General features: G+C 40.9%; 1 protein-coding gene across 5 annotated transcripts in view; it reads left to right on the top strand.

Moving 5' to 3' along the window:
* The first annotated feature begins 1,167 nt into the window (after positions 1-1,167).
* The window catches only part of sobpa (sine oculis binding protein homolog (Drosophila) a), a 57,226-nt gene continuing 43,406 nt past the window's right edge, over positions 1,168-14,987 (top strand). For all 5 annotated transcript variants that reach the window (XM_063499398.1, XM_063499395.1, XM_063499397.1 and 2 more), the window contains exon 1: positions 1,168-1,491. In XM_063499398.1, the coding sequence (XP_063355468.1) occupies positions 1,396-1,491 (96 nt within the window). In that variant the 5' untranslated portion in view covers positions 1,168-1,395. The remainder of the gene's footprint in view (positions 1,492-14,987) is intronic.

Raw genomic sequence — 14,987 nt, 5'->3', positions numbered from 1 at the left:
TAATGAGCCAATTCAAGGATATCAAAGATATATTTTAAGAATTCCCCATAAGTGCAATGGGCATTGAACACTTCTTCAGCTACCATGCCCCTCTAATCTGGCACCAGCTCACAGTTTGGGTTCAGGAGACAGACACTCTTTCTTCTTTTAAGATTAGGCTCCAGTCTTTCCTTTTTGATAAAGCTTAATTAGGATTGGATTTGTTTACCTTGAACCAGCTCTAATTTATGCTGCTTAGGGTTCAAGTTGCTGGCATACTTCCCATGATGCACTAAAGATTTCTTGAGCTCTCCCCATCTTTTCTTTCTCCCTAAGTTTGTGTTTTGTCCTGTTTGTTGTTTGTGGCCTCTCTCTTTCTCCTCACACCCCAACCAGTCGTGGCATGTGACTTCCTCCTTTGTGAGCTTGGTTCTGTTAAAGAGGAAGGGAGATCTTAATATTATAGAGTCGCATTATAAGGCCTCTTGAGATGGCCACTGTTGTGAACTGTTGCTATATAAATAAAAGTAAATGGAAATGACACAGTTCGTGGCCCCAGTTGGTCCTTTGCATGTTGAGAAATTAGTGAGAAAAAGCAACACTGTGAGGGCCAGATGGAAACTTAATTTCAGGCACGCTGCACTTCTCTTCTGTCTGCACACACACACACACACACACACACACACACACACACACACACACACACACACACACACACACACACACTTTATTTATGCACCTGCTCCACACTTTTCACTAAAATTCTCTTTGCAGGGAAAATCAAAAAGACATAGTTTCACTGAACCCCTGCAACACTGGCTGACCTGCTGAAGCGCCACAGAGCTCTCCACCCACTGTACTTGCTCAGTTCTTCCTACGCACTGAAACTTTGATTTTATGGTGTTAAATGACTGAAGGAGAAGGGTTGGGAACTAACAGCATGATTAAATGTTGCTATGACCAACAGCAGGCTCCCCTGAAAAGGCTGGAGGACTGTGTGGGGGCACCTGTTTGCTGGTTACAGACTGTCACCATGAGGGAGCACCGCTAAGTGGATGTGACTGCTCTGATTGCACTCCATGGGAAAGCGAGAAGAAATAGCCTACCTCTGATCATCAACGCGTCATATAATGTTTCAGCGGACGCCCCTCCCCCTGTCTCGTTTTTTCCCCTCACTCAACCTCTCCTTTGACTCACAGAGGCGGCTCACCACTGGCGCACGGACCGTGGAGGATACGGGCAGAAGATGGCTGACTTAGCCGGGCACCGCAAGCCCTCGGCGGCATCACCAGCGTCACACGGGCCGCTGAAAAGCTGCAAGACACCCGCCGTCTGGCGACTGTAAACAGCTGCCTCTCTCAACCCCTCCTCTCCCCTCCTCACCGCAAATATTGACAGAAGTATCACAGAGAAAACATGGCAGAGATGGAAAAAGAGGGCAGACCTCCGGAAAATAAAAGAAGCCGAAAACCAGCTCACCCAGTGAAAAGGGAAATAAATGAAGAGATGAAGGTAAAGGGGGATCTGTGCCCAGCTGCATGTGATTACGCGTGGAGTGGCTGTGAGGAGCGTGCATGTGTGTTGAAGCACTAGCCAGGCAGTGAAAGAAAATACGATGCACTGAAGTGCAATTGGCTGCGTGATAGTGAAACTTTAATTTATGATGTTTTGATTTATCCAAGTTCTATTGTCACATCCACGCTGAACGCCAGGCTCTAAGCGCAGCCTGCCAATACCGCCTTGCACAATGGATGCGGCACCCATTCACAGCTACTCCTCTACTATTAAGTTTTGAGTCAGTGGAGGAATACTGTCGCTTCAATTCATGGCATAATCTATCCGTTTGTGTGCCCTGCCTTTCATGGCTCACCCAGAGTTAATGGAAAATCCAGTGCGTCAGTGAAGGCGTCAACAGAGCTTCTACTATTACTATTAATACTGCTACACTACAGCGCAGGGGAGAGCGGCCAATGTGCATAATTAGTGTAAATCAATGGGGGAACACTGGTTTCCCCGCGATGCTTTTGTGGGTTTGTCTCTGACTGGAGATGTTTTTGTATGCCCGCGTTTGTGTGTGTGCTTTTGCTAGTGTGTTGACCAGCTGCCCAGAGGCGTGTGATCCAGATGTGCGTCTGTGAGCTTTACGCACCCGACAAGAGCACATTGTCTCCCGGGATCGACCTGCACGATTCTCCCCCGTCGACATTCAAACACACGTTGTTTCTATTCCTGTGTCTTCTATTTTTTTTCTTCGCTCGGTACACATTGTGATATTTGAGCCGTGAGCTCCGTGTGGTTCATTATGGAGCAAAAAAAAAAGAAGAAAAGAAAGTGCTCGTGGCGTCTGTGTGTGTGACAGAGGCAGGCTGCGTGTCCGCTTTGTCTACATCTCCTCATTGTTTGTACACATCTGGCCGGAGACGCAGAAGTACCCGGTGTTTTCACTGTTATGGGATGAATGTGCAGGTGATCACACCGAGAATAACTGCGGCAATTGTAATTTTTTTCTTAGGTTGTCAGAGGAGATGCGAGGGTGCTGGCTTTGAGCGAGTCCTGAAACAACCCTGGAATAAAAAAAATAAATAAAAAAGAGCTTTTTTGTATGTAGACCCCTCCAAAATACCCGCCGCGTTCACGTGTCACTGCTTCACTTATTTATTTATTATTATTTTTAACTGTACAAAGAGGGTAATGTGCACTTTACTGATAACAAAGCAGCTGTCAAAGATGCATAAGAATGGAGCAGTAAACTGTAATAATTTTGCACAATTTCAAACCAGTGCAATCTACTGTTATTGCCAACATTTGCTTGAACAGATGCATGCCTTCACTTTTAATTCTCAGAGTCCTTGTTTGTCAGATAAAATTCATTGTAAGCCTAGAGGATGGAGAGTCCACGCTGTAACAGAATTTTAATTGAATGCACATTTTTTTGTGATGAAATGAGACACATTTTCTCAGGAAGAATAAAGTTAACCCATCTCTCTCGCTCTCTCTTTCTCTCTCTCCCCCTCTCTCTCTTTCTTTCTCTCTGTCTGGTCCTGATGGCAGAAGGGAGGGATGCAGGGTTGTGGCGGGTGGGTGGGGTGTGTGTCAGGCAGGGTTTTCTCCATGGAGAAATTTCCCTAGTTCTAGTACTAAAGGTGTTCTCAGAGGAGCTTTTAAAATGTGCCCAATGTTTCCCAGCTGCCTTTTAGGCAGAAGGAGGTGTCTTCCTGTCAAATTCTGTAGCACAAGTCTAGGTTTGATTTTTGTCAGTTCTGTCATTATTTCAGACGTCAGCTATCAGGCTAAAAATCTATTCGCAAAAGACACAAATTAAAAAAAAAATCACACTGAATGTCTCATCTGATAATTTATCACTTTGACCAAGTAATTATATGATGCCAGTCATCAGTCAGAAATGATGTTTTATTTGCAGGTCTGTGTTTTGCTGTTAGATGACAGATTTTGTGACACGGGTCATCATTCAGGATTCAGCAGAATTGACATCTCTTGTATGTTTTGGAGAGGTGTCATGCCCGTTAAACATCTCATTTGAATGGCAGCAGCTTAATTTGTCATCACTTTTATTTTTTAAATTTTGAATATGTGAGCAAATAAAGTTGTCAGCAGCTTGTGGATTTTAAGATATGACAATAAATGCGTACGGCAGTGCAGCAGATACACTGTAGAGCTGTGCCGATGGTGTGGAGGGAAAAGCGATGCCGCCTCGTGACAACTCCAATATCTCCATCAATACCAGGGGAAGCTACTAAAGGGAGTAGCAGATGTGGTTAAGGTGTCAAAACACCTTTAAAAGGCTAAACAAGTTCGATTGCAGCTCCTTACACAACCTTGGATTTCAACTCTCATTACATCACACAAGCTGTTGTCTATACACAATTAATTTAAGACACTGATCCAGTGGTAGAAAGTTCCACCTGCGCGCAGCCTTCACTTTAAATACCATGATTAATAAGTGTAATTTGGCACATGTAAAACCTGGATTCAGCTTTCTGATGCTCCCTGCAGAGCTGCAGCTAATTAATATTATGCTGCAGAGTTGCATGATGGTTGCCTCCTTCAGAACACCAAGTCCTGAGTTTAAAAGTATCGATTTTCTGCAGAAAACTTTTAGGTTCTTCTGTTCAGAACAAAAACAGACCTGATTTGTTCCCGTCTCCTCTTAAGATTCCCTCATCTTCAATAATACAAACCAAAGCTGGAGGAAAAACACAGAGGGAGAGAGTGAGACACACAATGTGCCCTTTTGAGGGATCATACTCCTCTGAAAAACTAAACAGTCTGACAGTGTTTCCTTCATCTGGCTGCTTAATGTGCGCCATGGTAAAATAAGCCTCGGTGAGTAATCTAGGAGAAGGAGGAGTGGGCTTGGAGGGGATATGAAACGCTGGAGAGAGGGGTAAGAAACAGGGGAGAAAGGAATGTACACAGCACTGGGATGGCTGAGCTGTAAAAACTGTAACCCGAGCGTCTCCGCTGTATCACATATCAAGGAAAGTAAAGGGAAATGAAAGCAGAGGAGAGGGAGAGGCAGAGGAGGAGAGAGGGAGCATGGGAGTGGAAAAGTGGAGAGGAAGGAGGAGGAGGCAAAGAGGAAACTTGGCGCGTGGATTCAGGAATTTTATCATGGTGTATTGTGTCCTGCTCTGGTTTCCACCCGCAAGGTATCCAGTTTCCACCATCATCATTACCACAAGCCCTACTGGCCATGTTCAGGTCTTACTGGAGGGGAAACAAGGGGGAAGACAGGCAGAAGCAGGGTCAGCTGCTGAAGTTGTGACAGAGAAGTGTCAGCTTGTGAGGTGAAAGTATCAGGAGTAGTTCATCAATAAGCTACTAATTATCCTGCAGATTTAAGTGAAAGCTTGTAAGAGTCCCTGTGAAAAGGGTATTTTACTGCAGATGGTTTCCAATTATTGACTGTATCGATCTGGGGTAGGCAATTAATTTTCCCAAGGGGCCACATGAGAAACAATAGGCCACACCAGTAGGCTTCTAGAGAACTAAAATTAATATTGAGCAGAAATGAGTTCAGCTTATTGGTGGCCTTTGGAAAATGAATTGCCCACCTCTGGTATAGATAAATACACTTAAACATCATAAACATACTGTGTGACCCATAACCTGTAGTGCACAAAGAGGACATCAGAAATGGCATAACGATTTACAAAAACATTTGGAACTGCAACTCAGACAGTGAAGCCATAAAAATCCATGACTATAGACTGTATATAAAAGATGGAAATAGCTGCCGTGTCACCAGTTTGTCACCATGTTATTCTTTAGTAACTATTTGCTAATGCTGGCAAGCTTGCTGAGCAAGGTACCACCCGTATGCAATGCACACTTGCTAATAAGAAAGTAAGTTGCATAGCACTACAATTTAACTTACTAAAAGCAGTTGCACTGACTCATTAGAGTGCCCATTGATACGTTTAATTGCACCTCTCTCAAATTAGCCTAGCAAACAGGTAGCATTTACCTGTTGGTCTTATCATCTTCACCACTGAAAATGCATGAATTAAAAATTTAAACTGGGATTAAATATTTGGTGTCCGTGAGTCCCCTTGGGTCTAAGTCAGCGGTCCCCAGCCTTTTTTGTGCCACGGACCATTTTATGTCCAACAATATTTTCACAGACCGGCCTTTAGGGTGTCGCGGATAAATAAAACCAGTACCGGTACCGAACAGAAGAAGATTTATTCATAACACATGGGAAAAGACCCAAGGAAACCGAGTTAAGGATAAAAACAATGAAAAATAACGATATAAACTGATAAAAACCCTGAAAACCATAAATGTTACACCCAAGCCCCAACTCTCATGGCCCGGTACCAAACGACTCATGAACCAGAACTGGTCTGTGGCCTGGGGGCTGGGGACCGCTGGTCTAAGTGACATAAAAGAGTAAGCATGAGGGTTGGTGCACATGTCTGCATGACTTCTCAGACTCGTCCGTGGAGAATTTACATTACAATGCACCAGCTAAGCATGAGCCCTAGGCAGTCCAGCGGTCCGTGTCCTGTCAGGACTTGAGTATAATCTAAGCCTCAATAAAATAAAATATTCAAGTCTAAGGGTGAGTCAACCTCAAGTGGGCATTTGAGGAACTTTAATTTTTCGCACGTTTATTTTGGCTTCATTTTTTAAGCCCTCTATGTTGCAACTTAACGGGCATATAAGAAGTAACCTTTAAAAACGCTCAAATCCACATCTACAGGGTCACAGTGACCCTGTAGCTGCTTCAACACCTCTTTGATGGATTGTCAACTGCATATGATAAGCTTCATAAATACAGTCCTGAAGTATTAGATTGCACTGGATGAAGGTGTCTGCAGTAATGTAGTGGCATCTCAGTGTTAGAGATGGCAAACAGTAGCGTCTGCTCTGACAGCTCAGTAGAGGTGCTGTCGCTGTAATTCACTGCGTTTACAAACAGTCTATGTTTATGTACTTTTGTGCGTATTTGTGAGTTTTCATAATTTATCTTTAATGTTTCCTTAATACACTATATGGCTTTGTCTTTGTTTTATCACTCTCATGCTTCCTGCTCTCATCTGTGCTCAGAGGGTTTTGCATCTTCAGTTTTCCTTAATTGTCTATAAATGCCATCTACCTGCCTGTGACTGTAGGTGAAAATTGTCCTATATTTGCATAACCCGACTTCGCTGCTCACGTTAATTAACACGCACAGTACCTTTTAAATAAAATAAATGTACACCATAAATAAACCATTTTAGGAGAAAAGTAAAGGTGAAGAGCTTGAATTAGAGAGGCAGTCAGCAAACAAAAGCAATACTTACTTCTTAGAGTACTTAGTACTTGGAGTACTTAGTTCTCCACCAATCACATGTTAGGGGAGAAGGATAAAAAAAGCAAGCGTGCTTCATAGGTGTTGTATTTATACTGTATATACAAAGATATTTAGTGTTATAATTCCCCCCAATGAATCATGGAAGGCTGGCTGTATCTGTTTAAATCTATGTTCTTGTTACATTTCTCATTTCTTTGTTTACTTGAAAGGGACAGAGCTCATAGATTAACAGAAAAATACCTGTAAATGAGCCAGCTTTAGACTTATGGGGTAATTTTCATTTACTGCCCTTGGCCTGTTCCTACAAGAGCAACAAGAATATCAGTGATCATTCCAAACTGGATCTATCAAGTTTTCCAGTGACTTAGCTTCTAGAGGTTGCAAGTAGCCTAGAATGGCTGTTTCTGGATTATAAGGAGATAAAGTCCATAATAGTGGAGATATATTTTACATACATACATCATTTTTCCCGCAGCATTGAAGGCATTTTAAATCAGGATAATGATAAATGCTTAAATCTGAAAGCGTGCAAGTCAACAAACCGATTCAGTAAGTCAGCTTTAGCGTCTGTTCCTGTCTACAGTGGGCTGACATTTGCCACTCGTGTACTGGTCGTAGCTGTAGGGGTAAACCCCCACTCAGTGTGGCGAACAAAGCAGTGTTGTTTTTGGTATGAATTCAAGCCTCACTGTAAAAGAAGGGTTATTCTATTTCTTCGTTTGTTTTCAAATACAGCGTATAATTATCTTTGGTCATTTCATGGCTTTTTGAAACCGCAGTTCTAGAGCCAGCAGTCAGTCCCTGCTGTCGTTCTTTCTTCCATCTACTGCTTCACTGACAAAAGAGCACATGGGTAACAGCAAGTAAAGTTGTAGTTTTCACTTCACTTCTTCACCATTGCATGGAGAAACCAACACAGTGATGAATGTTCTGTCTTATCATCAGTCAGCATGAAAAAAAACATATTTCAAGGTCGATGTCGTGTGAAGGTCCCGAGACTCTGAGACATCCACAGGGCTTGTTAAGTCGGGCTGAAAGGGTGTGCTGAGGAAGTTTAAAGATACTTTTCGTCATTTCCATCACCAAATGTTGAGGAAAACTTTAACTACCAGAAGGTTAAAGGGAATAGATAATGCTACTTTCAGCTGCTCCATCATTCACGGAGGGTCGCCACAGTGGGTCGCTCCACATCTTTGATTCGGCATAGTTGTTTTAATGCCACACGCCCTTAGTGAAGGCAAGACCAAACAGGGTTTGTGTCTCCTCCCGGGATCAAACCAGATGTGTTTTTCTTATTATGTGAATTTTCTCACTGCATCTTCTGCTTGTACAAATCGATATTACTTGAAAGTACCGGCTGGTCCTTGTTCAGCTTCAATTGATAGGTCTTCCGCACAATGTAAAATAAAATAATAGTGGTTGTTTTAGTATTGCTTTAGTTTATTTAAACATTGGAATTTTAACAATAAGTTCCTTTAAACAGATAATCCACCTTATTCTTTTGCATTTTCCCACACAGTCAGAGGTAGTATTCTAACTGGCTTTTACCTTCAGTTCTGCATTCATCATGTCGGGTTGCTGTGTTTGCTCTGTGGAGCTAGCCCAGTTTCACAGCACTGTTGCAGAACCTCCTGCTGCTTTCGTGTTTGATGATCCCATTGGAAAGATGCACGAAGTCCAGAAAACCTGTTCTTGACCAGGCTTTCCAGGGAGGCACCGTCCCCTCTGAATAACTCAAAACATGAGGCAAAACACATGCAGTTAGTCATTTTTTCCAGTGAAGAGCTTCTTTAAAATGAATCCATTGTTTTACTTCACCAGTGAGTAGTTTATAGTAATATCCCTCAGCAGGTTGGCTGCAAGGCATTATAATTCACTAAGCTTTTTTTAAAGGCTGTAAAAGAGAATCCACCTTAGAGAAACACCAATTTCCTCTGATTATGAGCAAAGACTTCAGCAATCGGTAACATCACAGGCATTCACAAAAGCTTTGGGAAAAAGATTTTGCAGGAACTTTAGGCTGAAGGTAGAATTGCCTTTATTTCTCTGTCTGCACTGCAAAAACTGGAGACCATCATGGTTCTTAGAGCCTCCTTTAAAAGTTCATTTTTTTACCTTTATCGTTTTACAGCATTGGCAACCACCATCAAAACCAAGTCCAAATGCTGGTTAAAGATAAGCCGTGTAAACAACATCTGTTGATGCAAAACTAGAGAAAATGAACTGACAGGGAAGTCCAAGATTTATGTGAGGGAGGGAGTAATGTGCAATTTTGACTCCTCAGAATGAGATATGAACTTTCTTGAGATCAGCCAAAATCAGGAAATCAGCAGGAAACACACTTTGACCTCAGTTTTGTCCAAGGCTCTCGGAAGCCTTTGTGATTATTACAGCAGATAAACAGAGATTTTGTCCATTATGAACCAGATAAAAAGGCTATACATCCAGTGTAACATACAGATACCTGCAGCTGCCCTTCTGCCTCTTGCTCTCCGGCACATGCAGAGCCAAAGTTCGTGCCGCTGCTTTGATGAGCCGCCAACAGGGATTAGATTCCCCTCTTAATAACGCTCCCCCTTTCTCGAAGTAGTAGGGTGACTTAGAGGACAGGATGGTAGGAAGGAAAGGGAGACACAGAGAGATGCTGTGTTTTTGTCTTGGTGATGTGGTTATTTTACAGCTACATCCGTTTTACTCAGGAGTACATTCAGTTTGGGTTATGCTCCATCTCGTTTGTTCAAAAGGAGGATTTTCTCCTGGGTGATTTTGTTCCTCTCGAGGTTTCATCCTTGCAGTTGGGCTAATTGCTGCACTTGTGCCTGCCAATTTGTGCGCTTCGAGTCTGTCAGCACTCTGCCTCTTTTCAGGTTATTGTTATGTAAGTTGCCCATAAATCTTCCTCTCCATTAAGGTTTCATTAATTATTCCCATAATTTTAAAGAGGCCATAATGGGCTGGTTTAGAGCTTTTTAATTTTATTTTTAGAATTTTACTGGAATATTATAGACTTTTTAATGGTAAAAAAGACAGACGTTGTTTTTTTTTAAAAAAAAAAAAACTCTGTCATAGGCATGTTGTAGCACAGCCTTGAGTTTGTGTAGCTAATTTTTAAAAATTGTAATATTTTTAAAAAAATATTCACCCTTTTAAATTCTGTAAAGGTTTATTAAGACTTTACACTAGTAGGAGAATAGCTGCTTTGACAGGTGGCTTGTATTTTATTTGTATTTTCTGTGTCTTAAAATTAACTTTGGATTATTTTTATACGTATCTGAGGCATGCATCCATACATAGAATAGGTACATCTTGCTAGCCATGGTTGCTAGTGTTTGGCCCAAGTCACTCAGGACTGCTCAGCAACCCCCTGACAAACACCAGTTGCTTTAGAGAAATGTGTATTCCCCTCTTAGTAGGCAAGTGGTTCCTGGGAGTCACTAGGTGAAACTGGTCACTAAGAAGTATACGTTGGTATATGGTGTATATGTGTGTATAGGTGTATGGTCCTAAACTGAAACTGAAATCCTTGCGATTGCTTTGGTTGCTAGCAGATTTCATGGAAGACAGATTTTTCTGCAAATATCTTCCAACTACTCACTAAGTGATAGTGAAACCGAAAAGTATCACATGAAAATGCTCACTTAAAGGAGCTGCTCCTTTTAAAATGTCTGTTGCAGCAGTAAGGTGAATATTCTGTGTTTCAGGATTGCGCCATACTCTTTCAGATTTCTTCCATCCAAACATGTGACCAATTTCACCTAGCTACAGCCAGCAACTTCTCACCAGCTGGTTGGGGAATACAAATTTTCCCGTAGCACCTGGAGGTTTTCAGGGTTTTCCAACCTGTGCGACTGAGGCCTTGATAACTTGGCCTTAGGGCCACTCCTGGTTACAAAAACCAGATGGCATATATAAAGAACGATTGTAAACCAATGGGGTGCATCACAGTGGTTATTCTTATCTTTTATATAGAGTCTATGGTAAGAAGCTATAACCTTGGATCCTATAAGGGTAGGCATTTAGAGCTACTCAATTTCATATGTTTAGACTAGAATATTTTGACAAGTTCAATTAATTTATATGAAAACCAAGTTAATAATAATAATAAACTATTTTGCTAACTGACTGACGGTTCAGCCATAATTGAGGAAAGTGGTTACAGTTTCTCATTTGTGTGTTTTCTTTGTTTAATGGGGTTCTATAATATGTAAAATCTAGTAGTTTTAGAATTTATATATTTATATAATAAGCTAATAATAATTCTAATCGTTAAATGAAATGGTAATTAATTGCAGTCCTAATTTACTGTGTCCTCATTATCTGCCCCGCATGTGTGTGGAAGGACTCTCTGGTGTAAATGGAGCACAGATAAACACAGTTAAAGTGAAAAAAAAATGAAATTAATAAAACATGTTTAGTTAAAACTTCAGGAGGTGAAATTGTGACTATTTAACATATGTGGAATGTGTTCACAGCGTGTCTTAGTGGGTGACAACAAGGTTATGTATTTAGCTGTCAGCACCTAACTTTAGCTCTGCTCAGGACGCGGTACTAAATCTGACTCCCAGGAACCTTCAGGCAGAAAAAGCACTGCTGTCACTCATCATTGTTCAAGCATTAGCGTCGTTACATCTGCAAACATGAGCTGTCCTCATTAACAGCCTTCACTGCTTTAACCACCATTTTTAAAAAGCTCTGTGGCAAAAAAAAAAAAAAAAAAAATGCAGGCTGCGATTATGAATGTTTGGATTAGACTTTAATTACTGTAAATAATCACTGCAAATCCTTTCATTGTTGATGGTGATGCTGTCTAACCTTGAAGCCCACAGAGCTCCAGATGTGCGCTCACATGTGCTTGCATGCTAGGCCTGCAGGTACGGCATGCACATGGATGTTGTGCTTTGACTTCACCTGTTATTGATTCAAACTGTGCCCTGCACCTTTGTGCCATGCACTACCCACTGACCACCCCACCACAGCGGTATTTAATAACAGACAGATCGATAAATACTGTCATTCTTCATTAATAAAGCCATCCCTACATTTTGGCTTCTTTTAACTGCCACACAGGTCTTCCTGCACAGCACTGCAGAAAAACTATAGGCTTTGTGTGAACACAGCCAAACTGGGGTAAAACTGAGCCAAGAGTGGTGCTACTACTCTGAGGTACAAATACAACACATCATGAATTTCTCCATAAAATGCTTAGAAATGGACCAAATGTGCTGATGAAGCAGGAGAAAATCTGCCTCTGTCACTCCTGTGCGTGCCACAGTGTCTCAAATATGCAAACAGTGCATGCTACAGTGAATGTTGTGTGTGTGAGAGCTCATTCCCACTTGTTTTTTCCCATGATATAATACATATAATACCACTGTAAGCAGTATCCAAACTGCAGTTATCATTGGTGATTGAGTTTGTATTAAGTAATTAAGCCGATGCATCTACCTGTTGTCTGCAGACTGGAGCTCCATGCACACCAGGCCACACTGTGTCAGAAGCCATCAAAGCAGACTCTTTCTTTTCTTTTCAAGTGCTGTACAGGGTATTTTATTGTGAAAGTACACCACCCTGCCTCCACCGAGACCCTCCAGATTCATTTTCTTTCCCCAAATTAAATTCTACCCTCGGATACGGTCACTTTATCACCCACAAAAAAACACAAATTGATGCTGCAGAGCTGCCTCCATGCTACTCTCTCCTGAGAAATCTGGACTTGCCTAACTTTCTCTGTCTGATTACTTTGGTGTGAAACAACACTGGTCAACATGAACCCATGGCATGCAATGAGCTGATACCTCATCTTTCTACACCATCACAGGCTGTTGGAGGTCAGATGTTATTCAAGTGCATTTTTATTCCACGTGAGCCTTTCATGTACAGCTTTGTATCGAGTCTGAATGTGTTTTCCAGATCTGTGTGCGCCAAATCTTCCATATCAAAGCATTTCTTTTCTTGGTTTTGCACAGGTGGTTTAAAAAGCAACATAGTTACCTTAAAAAGGTCATTAAAATGAACTCAAGAGGGACAAGTTTTATTACAAGTCACATGAACTTCAATAGTAGATGAAAACACTGCAGTATTGTTTGGCCTGTTGATATGATGCTTTTAAACCACAGCTGCATAAATGCAAAAGATTCAAGGCAACACGATGATGCTAATTGGTAGCTGAGCTCCTGATCATGGAGGAGGACAAATAAACAAACTCACAAGACATTTCATGCATTATACTAAGATATATACTGTAGAAAAGACAGTTATTCATTTTAATATGAATGTATACGTGGACAAAAACAGGGCTCAGGCTTTGTCCTGTGACCCATAGACCGCACAGTTAGTAGCCTAATTTTCCCATAAACTACATCCCCATCCAACAAACATCTAAACAAATGAACTAAAATAATAATTGCAACACTCCTTAGTTTAGATTTAAACTTTATCATTAATATTCTCATTACTCGAGAAGAAAAACAAAGTACTGATTATTAAATCCTTAGCAGTGACCCTTCAGACCTTTCCAAATCTAAAGGTGACCTTGCTTTTGCCATCACGCCCCTCAGCTTTTTGAACTACCTGCCTGAGGAGATAAAGCTCCATGACTTCCTTTAAATCACTTATCAAAAATTTTTAAAGCTTTGTTTGACTTTTCTTTTATCAGCTCTTATTTTTAAATTATTTGAGCATTTTTCTGCTATAATTACTGTATTGCTTTTATTCTTTTAATGGTATTTATTAATTATTCTGTCATTATTCCACTTTTGCTTATCTGTCAGCCTCCCTATTTACACGTGCTTCTTAAATAATATTGTTATTATTAAAAGTAGAGTTACCTCATAAGAAAGTAACGTTAAGTTAAATGCACTAATCGCACTAGCTGCTGCATCTTTTTTTTCATCCATGTTGGTAACAAATGTGCATAATGTGAATTTAGGCTGGCTGTGAGTGTCAGATGTGCTGGGCGGCACTGATCCACCCTGACATGATCGCCCTTGCTGTGTCGTATCGATAGGAGCTGTTTGTAATTGACATTTGTTGTAGTGATTAATGAGTGACGCCTGCTGCCATGATGAAATCATATACAGAAAAATTGCAACTGACCATTAAATAATGAACCAGCACCTCTGATTGAGCGTGTGGCAGTGCACCTCACAGTACTTTAAACTTTAAACTTAAAGTTTTTATTGTTATGAGAACGTATGAATGCATTACCCTTCCTATTTGGAAATAATCCCTTCAGAGTGCCAGCGTTCCCTCTATGCTGATAGTTTAGTGACCTGTGACTAATATCTTATCACCAAGTCCAAAAAAATATGGCGGCTTTATTCTCGGCCACTGCTGAAGTCTGTTTCTAAAGGAAGAACATTTTCATCCATGTTTTAGAGTCAATTGAAAGCTGAACCATTTACAATAGTTTACGGTTCAGTGATCAGACGCTTCTGGGACCGTTCCAGCTGAGAGGTGCATGGTGATAATGGGCTGTATGCATTAGCGGGGTTATGATTTTGTTTTGAGTATAGTGCTTATTGACTGTGTTGTGAGAGGATGTTATGGAGGAAATACTTTTTAATGTTTCACCTGCATTGAGTTTTATATATTCATATTCACACTCTCTCTGAATTGCATCACAATTTGCTATGTCTGCAGTGACTGTTAGAACTTTATTGCTATGCTCAAATCAAGTTGGGTGACACTATGTCACAAGATGCAACTTATATCATTTACTGGACTGGACATTAACTGTGAAGTGTTATTTTCTGCTGTATTAATGTATTAATTGACTTAGTTTGTGTTTGTCCAGCACTGGGAATGCACAGAAAATCTCCTTTGTCTATGTTGTTTGTTGTTGTTCTTTGTCTATTGTTTCAGTCTTGGATTAGCCAAAGTTTCGAATACTGAAGTCAGTGTATTTTAAAGGAATCCATTTGCTCCAGTCTGCTTTATGTACCTGATTTGTCCTTTTCTCTGATATCGGTTTAAAATTAACTCCTTGCTATGGTCATCTCTAGATGAGTAGGCGGGGCTTATAAACACTAGGTTCTGTTTATGGAAGTAGGATGAAGGGAAAGTGAGCTTTCAGCAGCTGGAGTTAAAATGGCTTGTTTCAGATAAAGCATTTACTAACTGACCTAAAAGGCCAGCATAAGACAAGTAGAGTCCATAATTAAACACATAAGAGGTGGAAATGAACATA

Source organism: Pelmatolapia mariae, linkage group LG16_19, assembly GCF_036321145.2.
Source record: "Pelmatolapia mariae isolate MD_Pm_ZW linkage group LG16_19, Pm_UMD_F_2, whole genome shotgun sequence".
Classification (NCBI taxonomy): Eukaryota; Metazoa; Chordata; class Actinopteri; order Cichliformes; family Cichlidae; genus Pelmatolapia; species Pelmatolapia mariae.
Note: the sequence above shows the minus strand (reverse complement) of the source record. Positions and strands in the feature narration are given on the sequence as shown.